General features: G+C 32.2%; 1 protein-coding gene across 1 annotated transcript; it reads right to left on the bottom strand.

The window, feature by feature from the left end:
- Positions 1-217: 217 nt before the first annotated feature.
- Positions 218-18893, bottom strand: LOC123720727 (octopamine receptor beta-3R-like). Its single transcript, XM_045677460.1, has 4 exons — positions 18793-18893; positions 7120-8157; positions 5470-5581; positions 218-3652 (listed from the first exon to the last, which is right to left on the bottom strand). Exons 2-4 carry the CDS (start codon positions 7892-7894, stop codon positions 3436-3438), a joined length of 1104 nt encoding a protein of 367 aa, XP_045533416.1. The 5' UTR covers positions 7895-8157; positions 18793-18893; the 3' UTR covers positions 218-3435.
- Positions 18894-19215: the final 322 nt, after the last annotated feature.

The raw sequence follows: 19215 nt of genomic DNA, 5'->3' as shown, positions 1-19215 counted from the left end.
ATCAACATTACAAACGATAGTGAACACCACTTGGTTAATTTCATTTGCATTCTATACTGTGGCCTGCATTTAAAATGCTAATCACACAAATATGATTTCTATCGTCACTTGGGCGGTTAAATCAAAACTAAAAGTCTATAATTTAGCCTTAGTAATATTATTTAAGAAACTTGGGTTTAGAAGGCTACAGTATGGTAAGGAAATAATAAAACACAAATAATATATCGACGGTATATTATAACGTTTTGTACATTCTACACATTAATACGCAGAGATAAAAACCATTGCCTTCGTATCACTAATGCTTAACGGGTAAATCTAATACATCACATTCAGCTAAAGCTTAACAACGAAATATATTATTGCTTCTTTCTTTACTCCTAATTTTTACAATATTTACAGATTACTGAATTGCGTTTATCACAGAAGGCTTGACGCCGCACTGCAATGTTTACTGAATCCGACCACTTGCATATGCAGCGATGAATAGAGTTCGGGATCCGAAAAGCGTTAAAGCGTACAAATTTAATTACTTTTAAAAATTTACTAATTTACGCTAGCGCATCTTAGCGCAGCTAAGAAAATATATAATATATTGTTAGGTTTAAAATTATTATAAGTCCTCCATTTTCCGAGTGGAACCTGTCATTTTTGACATCCTTTTTTTTTAAGAACAGCCAGAAAGATAATCTGATGAGTGATAATTGCCGTCCATGGACACTCTCAATGCCAGAACGCTCGCGAGTACGTTGCTAGCGTTTTAAAAATTGGTATTTAATATTTATTCTTAACGCCAGTTAAAGAGAAGAATATGTAACATAGCTAGGCTTTTGAAAAATTTTAATTAAAGAAAGTATTTGGTATACTGCTACATCACCCGTATAACAGAAAGATATGCAAAAGGTCACCTTAGCTAGAGAAATGCATTCTATACATAATATATCATTTAAACATATGTAATATTATATTTTAGGTGCTTAGAAGATTCGAAAGTTAACGATCATGAAGCGTTGCGTACGATATATTAGAAGTAATAAATGTGACTAATATTATCATAGGAATAAAACATAAATTCTGAGTATAAGACTCAAGTATAATATAATTACATATTATTCTTATAAACTTTCATTTATAAATCAATGTTTACGTATTTGTTTTCCCCTTTTCAAATTGTAAATATTTACACAATAAATCACTAAATTATTAAACACATATGTAATCAAATTAACTTAATATAAAGCCAAAATTAACATAAATATGCAGCCTATAAGAGTTTTCTATATACAGGGCACATTTTAAAATATTAAAAATTCAAGTTTGTAACAACAACAAGTAATGCCATCACTTTATCTGAGTTAAAGGCATGATTTTACCAGATAAAAAAGATCTCATCAGGAGAAAGTTTTACTAGGTCAGATAATGCACTGGCACTATAAATTTTAACTAACGCTAAACGACCTCTATCACAGTATAATATTGAAATTCCTATTAAAGTCGAATGACTTGTATTTTTCCGCGTAGTACGTGGCGCTACACCGTACAAACTGCTCCATAGTATTCTACGTTGTAAACACTAGGCGGTTTTGAACTTACAACGAGCTTTATCGGTGGTTTGAAGCGTAGCTTTACGTAGCAATCTACGTCGTAGCAGTCTACAACCTATTGTCGACAATGACAGCTCTATTTGATTCTACAAGTACTAAAACTATAACATTAATTACGTTCTAGCTTCATGACTACAATATTTAATGTTTTTGCCAGTGCTACATATTTTAAGTGTTCCATTAACTGTAATTTGAATGATATGAAGTGATATTGGAGAGTTAATGACGTGACAGCCAATTTTCCGTGACATGAGTGCAGATGCAGGGTTATTCTCCTTATTTTAATAAGTGTTAAGCTGTGTAAAATATGTATTGATTTTGTTTTAATATAAAACGTGTTAATTCTAGTTATTGCAGTTTGAGCAACTACACAATACTAATTAAGAAATAACTGTGTTTGGGTTTGTTCATACCCAGGACAAATTATAAATTTTATTATGGTCAGGTCCACGTCTGTACTGACAGAAATTTAAATTACATAATAACATTACATAATAAAGCTTAATGTAAATGGTTATATTAATAACAGCAAACACAAATTTTGTGTCGTAAATATTTGACTTTTGTTTCTCAATATTGAACTACATAATAATTAATAGTTGGACTATCATGATATCCTACAAATTCCTTTATTCTTAAAATTAACATGATACGTCGTCTAATATAGCATGACAGATACCTTGCAAGCACTGGGTATATTATATCAATAACTAAAATTTTCATACAGCTAAGCGAAATTGGTAGAGGACTATCTCCAAGTGTTTATAGATGACAATATTTGTAATTAAATATGTCGCGAGCTATATGGACATCGTTAAAACTAACTTCAGAACTGTCAAAATAAATTCCGATCTTCTCGGTGCACAGTAAATTCAACTTTGGTGAAGTTTTGTTCATACTTTGGAACTGAATTTGTTGTTCATCTTCAAAGTATTTCTGCAAAAGTTGTTCTATAAAGTTAAAAAGAGCATTTGAATATCTCTTTAGTATTAATGGGCTTTTCGCAATTGTTATTATTACAAAATGCTTCAGATAAATAATAATGGGCAGATATACTATTTTTTAATTTAAAGTAAAAATAATTGTTTATAGATGTTGTTATTATTCTTTCATAGCGTATGAGTAATATCATAGGTTACAAAAAGTTATTGCCTGTTTTCTACCGAGAAACTTTCGAAAACAAAGCTAAGCGCGGTAAAATAATATTTCCAATGTAGCTTGTAGCGTTTCTAATGATTTCTTACTTTAAACTACATTTCTTAAGTATCATTACGTCTTAACCATTACACTAATAAAATTTAACAACTTAATATCACTAATATCTTATATTAAAGACAATATATTGCTTAATAAATAAATAATAATCACAGATATTTACTTAGAGAAGCTAACTTAAAACATAGAATTATCTCTGTCAAAAAGTTATATGACATTTAACTGCCGAGGGTACGTTTTGAATTTTTTTTGTTGTCAAGTGGTATTTTATATTGTAAACATTTTTTGACATGTATTTATTTTATTTTCTTTTTTAAGAAGACTAGTTCCGCACGACAAAAGCTGCAAAATCTCATATTGCTTTTTTAATGTTTACTTTATTCAAACGTACTCTAAACCTTTAGTAAGCATTTTTTAAATCTTTTAATAGGGACCATGTTTAACAAATTTAAATTGTTTTTCTAGAATTTAATATGAAATTGAATAAAATAATTTTTTTGCCGCGTATTTTGGATGATTTGAGGAAAAAAAACGCTTAAAACTAGCGACTACTTTGCGTTGTCTGTTACAAATTAATCCTTAAATAAACAATAATCCCAGGCTCTAATTCTGAATCTTAGACGTAGTGCGTATTCGGTGAGTCCTTCCAGCACCGGAAACAGCACGGAAGAACACATTGAAGGGTGTTCTTGAAAGCATCACGAAAATCCCGGTTGAAGTAGGCATAGATGAGAGGGTTTAACGCTGAGTTGAAGTAACCAACCCAGAAGAGGGCGCCCACTACTGCATCCGGCGTTGCACAGGGCTCACCACACACGTTTGTTATCACATACCTGTGAAATTATATTAAGACATTAAAACTGAAAAGTCTGTTACAGTCATTCATTTGATGTACATATGTTATAATCTGTCCTTAGAAGTGGTACTATGCTACCTAGCATTATACACCTGTACAATTATATAAAGTTATATACCGACATTCGTACTCTGTGGCATGAAATTATCTGTTACAGTAGATTTACTTACTGACGAGGAAAACAGTAAAAGTAGTTATTTTTAATTGCTCAAAACGTCTTTAAATCTTGACGAATTATTAAAAACATACTAGAATACAGCCGTGCCATTTGTAAGCAAAATAATTAACGTAAGCTAAGAGAATACAGAAAATCAATAGTTCTAAAACCAAATTATAGGAAATTACAAGTCTTCAACCTTTCAAGGTTAACATAAATTATTCAAACGATATTATTCAAGAAATTTGTAACTATGTTACTATATGTACCATGTTAATTGTAATTATTTATAATGATAAATAACTGTAACTTATTCATGTTTTTTTATGAGAAAATAAATAAATATTATAATTATGATTATAATATTTATTTATTTTATATATAAATATAATGATCCCGTAAAGCCAGCGAAACGTCGCCATAATGGTTTAAGTGATCAACATAGTTACTGCTTTACGCCGACATATACGCTTTGCGAGAATGGAGTTTAATATGTACAATATTATGACAGTAAAAATCCATAAATTTTTAAATACCGTCAAAGTAATACTGATACAAGATTAAATTGTTCTACATTGAGAAATAAATCATAATGTAAATAAATAAAGATAGTAAAGTAAAAACAATCTGTCTTATCGGCCATAGGCTTAAAAAAGCCTTAAAGTTTTAAAAACAAACACTCCCCTTTTGCAGCCGGTTATGAAATTAATATCTTAGGCATCTTGTACCGAACTCCTTATAAGAGGTAAATAAGTTAACAACTTTTGTACTTTCATAATGACTTACCAAGTCATGATATTAAGTTCACCGAACACAACATATCCGATATCATGTATCTCGTTAGTGTAAGATATCTTGGAGCTATGAAGTTTTTGATAGTAATTAACGATAGGAAATTATTTCTACTGCGTTGTCCTAAGGAAACAATGGCTGGCTAATGGATTTTAAGATATACCTATGATATATGACCTATGTCTGTTGTATACAACAGACTTACAATTTCAGTTTAACTACTTAACTATGTTATGTCTTTGCAACAATGCAACGTTACTTTACACAAAAATAACTGCTTTTTTGACCTTAACGTTACAAGTAAAAATAAAATAAAATATGTTTATTATGGAATATAACATACAGGTATTACTTATCCCACGTCATTAAATTTGTATCGTATCCCTACTCAACGGCAAAGAAGACAGACGGTGAAGGCCGAGAGAAAAGGCCGGGGTATAAAACTCTCGGTACTCTTTTAAAATATCAAATCATCATTTAAAATGATGAAAAACATATAGAGAAGAAACCAGATAGGAGGGAGATAAAGTCCGCTCTTTATTTGTATTAAATTACAAAACTAAACGGAAACCTCGCAGTCCAGTTTTCAGAAGCGGCACCAGTTCACAGGCATGTCGTGTGAGCCAGCTATTCTTTTACTCAACCATATTTGAGGGAATTAAATGACCCTTCACGTTGTTATAGGCCAATATGTCTATTCAGATTAAATATAATAAAAATGTTCTCCAAGCTGATTCGATGAAAATACATGGCATATGTACTACCTACTTCAAATAAGTAATATAGGTAGTATACGTATTTTACATATAACATTATAATTAAACAAATTTTCATAAAATACATACCATAGAAAGAAAGGCAGCCAACAAAGTAGAAAAGCACCAACAATGATGCCGAGTGTTCGGGCAGCCTTATGCTCAGCTCGCCACGCCTTTCCAGCCGCTCGTAGCGTCGCCCCTACACATAATGTAATATGTGAATACGACACAATTTGTTCCTACATGATGGACAAGTTCAAGTACATCCTAGAGCCCGATCAGCTAGTTTTTTGTAAGACTATTCATGTATAATTAAACAAATATTTATTTATTCACTTAGTTATTTACCTAATTACATTAGCTCACGTTTTGTCACGAGTCCATTGTCATACAAATTCCTTTGGCGTTAGTGAGTCAAGACTAGAAAGGTGATATTCTCTCAAGGCCCAGGTAACGAGATAATTTAATACATATAATTAGCGCGAAATGTTTTAGCGCGATAGTATTTAGTAACTACATTAAAGACTTATAAATTTTTAACAAAATCCAATTCATTATTCATCTTTTATACCTTATCCCAATTATTTATTTCCATTTAAAAATAAACCCAAAATTAAATATACGTCTTTTCGTATGTCAATAATATGTATTCAAGAAGGGTAAAATTAGTTCATTAATCATTCAAAGAACGCAACTTGTTCAGGGAACTCATAAGAAGCTTGAAACGAAAGTTTTATTTCGTATAAGTCGTAACATTCCAAAGTTTCCAATGGAATCGTTGTTGGTTAAATTGTGAAATTTAAATTATATAAACTTATTTTTAAGTCGAAATTTATATTTAAAATGTAAAAAGTCATTGTTTTCAATTCACAAATATATAAAAATGTAAGTTTATAATAAATACATTGCCACCGATATTGTGACAAGCGCAAATAGCGTAATTCCCTAGGCATTCTAGGTGAATTAATAATTATTTGGATACTGAAGACAAAGTCGTCGTTTTCGTGGTTACGCAATTTAAAACCACTTATGCATTGGATTCTAAGCCTACTGTAGTAACGTTAATCTTAAATTATTATAATGTACAGACTGACTTGTTAGTACAAAACACGAACTCTTTGTCCAACATAAATCCTGACCAATGAATGATATAATTAATGAATACTCCGGTATAATTTATGCCTTGCTATAAAGTCGTGCTCGCGTTAAATAGAAATTTCATTTTTATTTCGTTGCAATTTATTTCAACTCGTTTAAAAGATACAGCGTGAAAGAGTGTAAATGTGTGAGTATCGAGCACGTTTCAGTTAGCTAATTGGTGGTCTCAAAGAGATGTGAAAAATGATAACTTTCATCAACTTGCTTTTAAACGCGCTGTAGTGGATAAGGCTCGAGTTAAGGCACTGAGGTATTCTGAACAAAAGGTTATATTTGTAACAAATATTGTCATAATTAACTTATATATAAGGCCTCCCGTTACATTATCTTTTTTTTCCTCTTTGTTTTGTAAATTGGTTTTATTGAGAAAAAAACTGAAAATATATTTTCGCTTACTGGTAGATTTTAAGGGTTTCAAAACAATATTTTACTTAAATGTTTCCGGTTTTGTTAGTTACTATTGAGTGATATATCATATATTAAATAAAACCTGATGATATTATCATATTGTTTTATTGTGTAACTTTATAAAGTAGAAAATGAAATAAATAGTAAAAAGGTAATTCGTGTAATATGTACCTTGTGAATTAAGTTCAGTGGCAGTCTTCGAAAATTCCTTGTTGTCAGAAGTACAACTAGTTCGGACTGGTATTGGCACTTTATGTGATCCACCCGAACAGTACCCAGAGCTTCCTGCGTCTGAGCGCCGAGGACTAGCTTCTGGACTTGGGCACGGCTCAGGTGCGTCAGGCAAGTCAGTTAAATCGGGTAACTCGGTATGTGCACTTGGAACAGGACTCGGAGATGGACTGGGCACAGGAGGGCGAAGACGCTGAGATAACTGAGCTCTTTGCCGATGTACAGAGTTTAAGAGCATATTAGAAGAAGTTCGTGCCAAGGCTGCCCGTTGCCGGACAGCTTCTCGAAATATTCGGCAGTACATTGATATCATCACCACACTCGGTATCCAGAAAGACACGCTAGACGACACAAGTGCATAGGCCGTATTGGCACGGAATGTACATTGGTCAGGATGGGCCTTTCGGAAGGCACGATGCTGCTCTGTAGTATACCAACCCATAAAAATTGGTACAAAACTAATAAGTGCTGGCCATAACCACACATTTGTCAGCATTAAAGCGACTGTACGTGGCGTCATTGTCCGCGGATAGTCAAGGGGACGTACGATGGCAAAGTACCGATCAACGGCAATGCAGCACAAATGCAGAATTGAAGCACTTGAGAAATATACGTCCAAGGAGTTGAAGATGTCGCACACTAGCGGACCAAAGGGCCAGGAACCACTGAGCTCTGCACTAGCATTGAAGGTCATCGCACATAATGCCACCAGCATATCAGCCAGTGCCAGGCTAACCACATAGTAGTTGGTAAGTACACGCAGTTTCCGATGTCGATGAACGGAGACAATCACCAAGGCATTGCCTAATAACGCGCCTAGGATGATGGTAAGAAATATCAACGCTTTTAACAGGTGCAGTAGTGGCAGTGCAGGTGCATGTGGCGCGACGGCAGGCGCAGGTAGCTCGGGCAGCGTGGGCAGTGCGGGCAGCGGGGAGCCCCGCGGTCGCCCTCCCGCATCGCCCCGCCCCGCCGCATCTGTGAACAAAGTTAAATAATTAACTACAGTATTTAAACAACCACTATCTATTAAAAAAAATATCACAATTCACGAACATAACGTTTAACGTTTAAATCTCTAAGCAAAGAAATGTTTATCTTGTAATACTATAGAAAAGTTTATAATAAACCAATTTGATGGGCAGAACTTATTAAGAAAATATACTAATCGATTTAATTTATTTGTAAATAACGAGAAACACAGGTTAGGCAAATAAATTCCTTCAAACAGTTCTATGTAAATGAGCCATTAGTGTGGAAGAAAGGACTGAACAAATATGTAATTTGTGTCGAGTTGTGCGCGTATGTAAAGTGTAAACACACTGTTAGCTTTGTCAACTTGACTTCGCTGTTCCATTCAATCATTGCGAATGCATTGTCGTGTTGATTTAACTTGTAATGATATGAAAGTTTTGACGATATCTCGTACGGTGTGTAAGTAGTTATAGTGCCCAAATATTATAAAACACTATGACTGTTAATGATCATTGTATCCTAGAACATACAGGCAACTCAATATAACTTGTAAGCCATAATTGTTGCATAGGAAAGTTTGTAATTTATACAACCCCTCTTATGTGGACTTTATAGACGATTGAAAAATAAAAGTTTTATTTTATAATATATTAAGGTAAATAAAAACAAAAGCTTTCTTAGAAACAGAGCATTTGAGTTCTTTAGTTTATACTAGCTATAGTTTTAACTAACAAATTGTTGTATATGCTATCAACAGCTTAGCTAGAATTATTATTAGGTAAACTACGCTACGCCTTCGCTCTTCTTAAAACTATATCCTTGAAATCCCATCACATAACTCTTCCTTACATGGCAAATCCTTTAAGGTGAAATTCTTTTTCTGACCCTATCCGCTAAGCTCCTTATATCTCTATGTAATAGGCATTACATCGTATCCCTTACTTTCATACTCATTTAGATTAGTACTAGTTTTTATTAGTAGTTATCGTGATTCAGGTGTCCTTCTTTAATTGTTATTTACATTGTCTACATATTATGTTTCAATTGCTTTTATTTTGTTCCATTCTTGTCTAAGTAATTGTATTTCTTATGTAGTTTTGCAATTTCAAATCAAGGCCACCAGTTACGCTGCTCTCAATTTTTGTATTGTGCTGTATTTATTGCAACGAAATGTAAATAATAAAATCTAAATGTTGCCTATATTTAGAGTTTTGTAACCTAAGTTATAGTAAATCGTTGAAGAGGAACGCCAATCTATCGACTTTACTTGTCTAAGACAGAACCGCATTCACTATGAATATAACATGAGGCTGCAATCGACTTTCCCCACTCCTCACAGGTAGCTAATATAAGCTCTTGACTATCGGGTATCACATGTACCCAGAGGTTTTATTAGCAAAGTAATATTGCTATCTCACATTCCAGTGGGCTTATTCGAAAAAATATTCTAATCATAGTTACGTAAAGTACATTGAAAGGTTAAATTATTGGCAGAGTCAGTCAGAATTAATATAAAAAATCCTTTATCTTTTATCGTCTATATAGATTCGATTGATTTTTCTATTTTTTTATTATTATTAAAAATAAATATCTTTTATAAGTTCGATAATTTACGTAACGTGTTGAGAGAAAGTTCACACGTGCTTAAGTTGGAAAACACAAAATATATTTATTTGCATTTAATGTCACTGTTCAACATATTCATCGTGAATTCATACAGCATTGTTTGTGCTTAAGAACTACAGAACTTTTAGTTCTTGTAAAAAATGGGAATTATATTTTATGGTTCGAAACAGCGTATGTCTAAAAAATGAGGCAGGTTATGTTATTTTTATACGTCTTTAACGCGAATAATGTTCAATTTGTTCTGATTTAAATGTACCATGTTAAATGCAGCCGAACGAAAACTGCGCATAACTTCTAGAAACATTAATGATTGACGTGAGATTTTGTTACGGGAATAAGAGCGCCCGTTGCAGCTAACAGGTCACCCTTGAGATCTCGCAATATTAATTTAGCGTTAGTTCACAAAGCGTTTAATCCAGATTTATCGTAACTAACTTTTCGAATATTTCAAAGAAAATTGCAATTATTTGAATAAAACTTCTGCTCTCGGATCAGTGTGAAAATTATTACTTCATTTTTAAACTTTAGTATCGTTTGTACTTTTTACTTAAAAAGAACTGTTAAATCTTTTTAAATATATTTTACGAATTATGTTTAAAATTATAGATTTCTATTGTTTATTTAAATCTAAAACCTTTGTTATAAAATACTTAGCTGTTATCATATTTAAAAAAGTCGGTTATCTGTAAAGTCGCTTTACTGACGATAGTTGAACGTGACAACGTCATAAGAAAATACTGATGGATTGATTGCTTTTTCAAAAGAAAATTTAAATTTTATTTGTTTAATAGATATTTTGTATGGATATAGAGAAGTAGGTTAACTGCATCTTTGTCGCTCGTTCTGCGCTCTCGCTTGCACTTCAAGCCTTAAATGGAACGCCGCATGAGTCATGTTTTTTCGAGCGTGCGGCCGGCTCCATCGAATTATAAGACGTTGTCACATCAAAAAATATGACACACAAAAACAATAGAACTTAAACTTTTCAATAGTACCACCGTCAAACAGTACATTGGATATATAGAAACAAACAAAAATTTAATTTAACTACAAGCATCGACTAAATAGGGTTTATCAGGTATTTTGCATGAGGTATTTGTTTAATCCTTATAATATAAAGTTAAACAAATATTCAAAGTTTAACTAAGCGTAGTTAAACTTCGAATAACAAAAAGCTCGCAGGTGGCATAGATTTTAATACTTTTCTCGAAGGCCGCTAAGTCGTTATGTTTCAAAATAAACCAGGTGCTTTCAAAGTTTGAGAGATTAAGGAAATCGATCTTACTATGTTTACTTACTGAACTAATTTCCAATAAGATCGACATAAAATGGTCTTTGGAAAATATTTGGCTTAGTGAAATAGCTGAACAGGTCCCACATTTCTTTTCTAATTTCTACAAATGTCTGATATGTAAATATGAATTCATATTGATATATTCATTCTATAATAAAGATATATTTATAGATTTTTCAACTTCTTTCCTAGAAGTATTTTGTGATAAAATAAGAAATGTTTTTATCTCTACATCCAAGTATAAAACTGACCGAGGCTTGCAAACTTACAATATGTTACTAAAACTCATTACCTTAAAGGTGAAAAGATTAAAGAAACTTAGTAATTAGTTACAAGTTTGTAGATGTGCTCAATGTACCAGTAGCAAAATCTGAAGAAAACATATAAACTATTGCACTTATGTGAGTAAAATTAAAATTAAAAGTACATATTATAATGATTATTTAAAAAATATGGGTTCTATATAATAAAGTATAATACATTCAGATTTTATTATTGTCCTTAAGTATAGTGCCAAAAGAGACAGACAAAGTAGCGTCAGACACATGACCTTGGCGTTTGGCGAGTGGCCACAGGGTCCGCTGGACAGCTTCCAATAGAGCCTTCACTCCTCATAACTGCATTGCGCTGCTCTTGGAGCGTAACTTAGATCTTTTATATACAATTTCACTACTATTTTATGAAAAACACTCACAATTTAGCTTGTCTAGTCTATAAACTTCAATTATTTTTGTAACAAATTGTCTAATTTAATAGGTCATCCGAAAGCTGTAATAAAATTAGTCTTTAGCTGAATTTGGAACTAAAATCGGGAGTAAAAGAGTTGAACTCTCATCAACAAAGATTATTATGTGAAAATCATATCATTTTCTTCTTCTTTACTTTACCTTTTTAAGGTTATCTTAACCTTTGCATTTAAATAATGCTTTCCAATATTTAACAGTTTTTACTATGCGATCTGTCAAAAAACCAATACCAAGGTAGACATTCAATTGTTTTTGGAACATTTTTGTTAAAGGCAATGTTGAGCTTGTTTCAATTTCGTTTGTCGATTCTGTTTAATCTGTATTTTTGCAGGTATAAAATATGCATGAATTGCTTACAACGTATGCGTAAGCAGTTTATTGTCACGGTTCATGAATGGTGCTGGCACAGGTCCAACTGCTCCTGACCTTACATTCAACAATCGATAAAACTCACACAAACATTCATCACCTTTTATGAGTTTCTAACTGTGACTTAGGTAACTATAAAACAAATTCTATTTTTATTCCAATAAAATATAATTTATATTGGGTGATGCTATTTTAGATTGATCACATAATCTATAAATATAACTAATCGTTAGCTAATTGGCGTAACTAATTGTTTCAAAAATGTAAATAATTACATACATCTTATGAAGTCAAAATTAATAAATCTATGTAATATGAAGAAATATGGTCGAGAATTCCACCAACTATTTCATAAAAAAGCATGTGTTTTCATCGATTCTGCAGTCACCTTGGAACATCATATATCTTGAACTGGTTGTTTTGACTCTTAATCTAATTCATTTAAAAAACGATTTGTAACCGTCACCCAAAAACAAAAGTTTAACAAAACTAAATAAATATAATTTTAAAATACTTTGAAATAGATGGTTATCGCACGAGTGTCCAAATCAATGAGAAATTGGAGCGAGTAATCGAATTCCACCTTTGTATGTAGCCATTAAAGTGGGAATATACCTCTAGCTAAACGTTCGTTGATTGAATGGGGTTGTTACGTAACTCGTACGTACGTCCTAACTTATGCTAACCTAATGCACGCTGATGTTTTAGGTATGATTTCGCGCTGACATCGAATACAAGTTAATGATCCGAAAGTAATAACATATTTTTAAGTAACGTTACTATAGTAAGCTTCAATATGAAGTCAACGTAACAAACTAAAAAAAATGCTCGGGACCTCATGGTAATTACAAACACGCTGTATAAAAACGCTTCCAAATGTTTAAACAAAAAAGCATTGAGTTTCTAAATTAATTAGAGTGAATGATGTTATCTTGAAATTTCCTTAGAACAAGTAATGAACGTATTATAGTGTTTTAGAATCACGCGATGTGCCTATTATTGTACGGTTCAAGTGCACACACCTTAATAGTCCCTATATTTAGACTGAACACGTGACTTAACCGATTTTTTAACGATTTTGGTGTTTTAGTTACTAAGGCCGTTAAGATGATAATTAAGGGGCGTTAAAGTGACCCCTTGGTTCTGATTACATCTATCATGACATGTGGTTAACGTAAGTAAGACACGATATTTTGCATAAAATTTGAACATTTATAAAGATAAAACCACCGTTGCCTGTGTTCGATAAACCACCAGAACAAAACTTTTAAAGAAGTTACTATTATTTATTCAACCAAGGTTTAAAAAAATATTGCTTTTAAAATAACAAATATATACATTGGTTTTTACAAAATAGTGAATTAATTTATACTATTATTATTATATATGTGAGATACATATATCTCAGGATTACATTCCTAGCATAAGCTGTTTATAATAATAATTAAAAACACTAATATACAAGTTTGGTATTTGTGGTCCTTTAATGCTGGCCAAATTTCGTAAGTGTATTGCGATTTTTTAGTTAAATATATCATATACGTAGGTAACACTGAAAATGTTTAGAACTGGCCAGTTAGAAGCAGCTAGTGAAAACTTTTTTGATTTTCAATTTTAGAACTCTTTGGTAACCTAATTTTAAACATATTGCATTCATTTGTCATTTGTTTTTGTGAATTGGCGGCAAATCTAAAACTCTTGTTACACGTGAAAATTAACCTAACGCAAGTAAAATTTCGGTAAATGATTTATTATGACTTTCGTTCTGGGCTTACAAAACAGCTATGCTAGGCTGTGATTAGGATTTATTAATGTAGCCCCATATCATGCCACTATTTACAAGTGGTTTAACGAGTTTAAGCGTGGACATAGCAATATCATTTATGATCGGCGTGAGGGACGTCCTTTAACAGCGACTACTGAAGTTAACATCAATGCTGTGCGACGCATGATAGAGGAAAATAAGAGAGTGACCTATCAGCAGACACGGGCAAGCCTAGGCATTGCTATGAGTGAAGTTCAAAAAAAATTACACGAACATTTAGGCGTCAGGAAGCTTTATACCAGATGGATTCCCCATACAGACGACCAGAAACACCTTCGCATGGACTGGTGTCGCCAAAAGTTAGATAAGTTCATCGGCGGTGACTCAAATGCTGTATTTGACGTCGTCACAGGTGATGAAAGCTAGATAGATATTGGCTACGAAACCGAAACGAAAAGACAATCAGCTCAGTGGATGTTTCTTTCAAAGGATCGGGTCACTAAGGAAGAAGTCAAGGAAAAAAGATAATTGTCTCATTCTTTGATCGGAAGGTCATTTCGCGATAGGTGTGCTAGAAGATGGAAGGACAATTACTGCAGACTGGTTTGTCAATCGCTGTTTGCCTGTTGTCTTGGAAAAAAATCAGCAGCAGCGCCCTCGAAATAGGATCCTCCTTCACAACGACATTGTTTCAGCGCACTCCACAAAACGGACTGTTGAATTTTTGACTATGGCAGGTGTCGAGATAATGAGTCATCCGCCATACAGTCCTGCGACTTTCATTTATTCCCAAGTGTTTAGCACATTTTGTTTGAGTAATTCAATAATTGTTAAGTCGTGTCTGAATTGAAACACATAATGAATAAGTAATGTAAGTATTCACAATATAATTTTAATTAAAAGTGAAAAAAAACCACCTGGTTATACGTAAATTTTGAACCTTGCATTGAGGTTATTCGGTCTGTTAAACCGGGATATTTTAACAGCGGCCCTTTCATCTTAAACGATAGTAATCGAAGGGTCAATACTTTTTCTTAACTTTTATCTACTACGTTGATAAGAAAGGTATTCTCACCTTTTACGTATACCTTACGTAGGAATGGCATAATACTAATGAATAGTATAATGTTATAGCGAAACAAATGTTACGGTAAAAAGTATTAAAGTATTGATTCTCTTACTTAATTAATAAAATAGCACAAATACAAATTTAATTTTTAAATTAATCTTAAACCTTATCTTTAGTAAGGGCATTTATTGTAGTGAGCCTACCACGTACCAATGTGGTGGTTTTATATTGGCCTCGTAGGGGTCATTGGTGGCGTGTTGAGCCCACAGGGTCATGTAACGGCCTACACGACGACCTTCCAGCTTTGGCTTCAATAAAACCGTCATAGTCGATGCCTCAAGGCTCATATATTATTAGTAACAGATGCCAGTGTCAGGTACTCATCGCCCAAATACTAACTTACTACTCACTAAACTCTTTTACCTTTCTATGCCTATTCTACACTATTGTAGGGTTTTGTTTTACAATAAAGTTGGTAAAATTCGATGTAAATTTAGATTTATAACAATTTCAATAAAATATTTACAAACACCTATTAACAAACTAATATATAACTAGTTAGAACACCTAAATATATTTTCAATTATATGCTATCCCAATATTATCTGAATAAATAATAATAAATGGCCTTTTCCGACACAAACAAGTCATTTCCGGTGAAGAGGAGGGAAAATTCAATTGGGAAACAGCGATTTATATGATTAATACAATGGTGCACTGGTTACGTGAACAAAGCTACTCTAAAGTAGATCAGTAAATCAAAATGTTGACCTAAATATTATGGTCATTTTAAATAAATGCATGATATATAGCCAAGAATAATTCATAGTTAAACCTCACTGTCACAAAACGTAGTAATTCAATCGTTTTTATTCTCATTAAAAAACGTTATAAATCAAAAACTATGTTATCTTTAGGATTTTCAACTCTGTTACCAGGCAATAAGGTTATGTAAACGCTAGTAGCTATTTTACCAAATTTCTAGTGGTTTTCATTTCGTATTCGTGATAGAAATGCGCTTCAGAGCGGGAAAGAGTTTTGTAGAGACGTGTATATAGATAATATTGTCGGGGTTTTCGAGGTCTCTCTTCGTTTGTTCAAGGTTAAGGGTTATAATTGTATACTTTTTTACTGTAGATTGTCAATTTTATTACTTCATATGACTTCTTAATTGAATATTATTACTTCTATAAAACAGGGCAGATACCCGCTTAATTTAATAAGAAAAATCAACGTAGTTTTAAAATTATGGCCAATCAAAAAACTAAATAAATTTTGGTACTCATTATTATGATATGATCCGAGGGTTAGAGAAAAAAACTTATACAATGTTGGTAAGTGATATAAAAAGTTACTACATTGTCGACTACCAAAAAAATGCGAAGTGTATTGACAACACTTAAGCTAAGGAAGTAAATATATTTCTAATGATATAACGCATTTAGTCTAAAGTATAACCCTTACAAATATCTTTGAATTCCAAAAAAAACTGGGGTTAGCCACTACCAGCTGGCTTGACGATGATTTATAGGACAAACTATATTTAAAATGAAAGATGCCTGGAGCCATAACTAAAGGAAAAAATAATATTACATCAGAATGTCAATATGGTCTATATGCTATATAGGATTTTTGACTTTGACTTTGACAGATTTCGTTTATTCATACTTTGTTACATACAAATGGACATAAAAATACTAGTACAATTAAAAAAAATGCCACATGCCACGGCTTAGGTCTAGTCCCTAATAAGCAGTTCCAGGCAGCTGAAGGAGAGTTACGTTAGAAAACTTGTAATATTAAGACTATGTTGAATAAGCTATATTTCAAAAAGTAATCTTTATGATCAATACCATATTATATATACCGAAATTCAAACTATTAAATTAATATGAGTTAATGCGGCTGAATCAAAGAAGGCTTTTAAAGGGATGATATGCTCTAATTCGCAATTATATTTGAATACATCTATTCCATTACATTTACTGTTTACACGCTTCAATGCAGCCTCCATGTAGGCTCTGCAAATAAGCCATTAGTAATGCCAATATTGAACTTTAAACAGGGTATCATTTTAACATGATTGTTAAGCGAAGTTTATACAATTTATTAATTGGGAAGGGTAATTTTTCTCCCGAAATGCATGGGAATTATGACAAAAAGTAATCACAAAATGTAATATTTATCTCGTGACTTTAGAAGAAATATTAAGTAACTACAACGTCGACGTCCAAGGAAATGGGATATGTATTGACAAGATTTTTAATCTATTTCCGACTCTATTTCCTTGTAGATATTTTAAAGGATTGACTTTATTAAATATTGTCGATTAATACATTCTGTATTTAACTTTTTATAAGCTATCCTTGAAACTTAAAATTATACAGATGTTTACTTAATTGGTGTGTCATTTACTAATTATACCTTAGTTTGAATTCATAAACATAATTTTATCTTTTAGGTACGAAATAGGCCCACAATTATCAAAGAATATTTGCGTGCGTGGAGAAAACAATGTTTTTACAAAAACGTTATTTTAGGTATCACATGGAGAATTACAGAAAAGATACATTGTAAAATTTGTAGTACAGGTGGAACATATATATTTCTTTTTTCCATTTGCAAATATCAATTGGAAATATACAATAACTAGCTTTTTTGACTTTATTACTTTTAGATCCAAACAATTAATAATAGATCTATAAGAAATTTCCTCTAACTCCATTTTGTTAGGTTAGGATTAGAGACTCTTGGGCCGTGGGTGCAAGTATACAAGCGCTTTTTAAATATTTAAGTTGCCGCCTGATAGATCGTACCGGTACTTTCCTCACTCAACGAATGAGTATGGAAATAGAGGGAGGAAATGCCGTTAGCGTTAAAGGTACACTGCTACTGAATATGTTTAACATATTCATTAATTTTAGATTAATTTGTTAAACTACAGAGAAGCAGTTTCTACTCTATTGAAATACATATAATAAGTACTTTTTTATCTGAGAAAGTTTTGGTATTAAGAAAGGATACATTTAACCCTGTTTGGGGTTAATGAATGATAAATAATGAATGAAACTGTAAATAATAAATCAAAGAATTGACAATAACCGTTTAAGCCCGTAAAATTACACAATAAATATAATTTAATAAGCAAATTTCAAATTGTTGCACGGTTTAATTTTTTTGTAAAATAAGTATTAATAATGTAAATATTAATTTATATATATATATATATATAGTTTATATTTAGCTTTTTTCTTTATTAAATGAAGAGCTTAGTGTATCCGTTAAAGAATTTTTGCTATAAGTTGAATAAGTGTATACAGATTACAATTGCTACACTTGCAACTTGAGTTACATTGAAAAGTTAGATGTTTTCTACACATTTTAAAATGAATCAAGCAGCTTCCGGTGGATATTATCTTAATCTTTATATTGCGTAAATTGTAGTATATAACCATACCGTAATTCCACATTACTACAATCACTTGATGTATTACCGATTAACTTAATGTGCCGAAAATATAATTTAGATAGATTAGAATTATTTCCAAAACCATTTCAGTATGACTACTAAATACTAACTAGTTGTAACTTAAATATAATTCAAAACGTTTAAATTATTGCTTTTTACCTTTTATTTAATTTATTAAAGTAATTTATATTAAGGAACATCAACAACTTTACTATATTTGGCCAAGATAAATAAAAAAAATATTACAAAGCTCGCCTGCATTGACCTAGAAAATGAGAAAAATACAGTTTCCAGTCTCACCGTCTAGGCCCAGTAGGCCGGTCCCATTTCCACGCGCTATGATCTCGTAAGTATACCTGCTCCACACGAAACTATCCACTCTTCCACATACACACAATCCATAAAACACGCATCTACGAAGCTACGAACAATTGCGTAGACCCGCTACGCGCGCTGAAAGAAGACTGACGCTACGAGCTTGAGGAAACCTATGTCTCTTTCACACTTATGAGCAAAGATATATCCGTTTCATGCTTGCTCAGTTTCATTCGGAATGAATGCTGGCGTTGTCAGTCTTTGTCGTAGTGTTATTGTGCTCTTAACGAATAAAAGGGTTTACTTAGCGCGGACTTGAACTGATTTATTTTGTGACTTATATAGAATTTATTGTTAGGTATTGAGGATAAAAATGAAAGAATATTGTATGTCAGGTTATATTAATCT

The sequence above is a fragment of the Pieris brassicae genome, chromosome 2, assembly GCF_905147105.1.
Source record: "Pieris brassicae chromosome 2, ilPieBrab1.1, whole genome shotgun sequence".
NCBI lineage: Eukaryota > Metazoa > Arthropoda > Insecta > Lepidoptera > Pieridae > Pieris > Pieris brassicae.
Note: the sequence above shows the minus strand (reverse complement) of the source record. Positions and strands in the feature narration are given on the sequence as shown.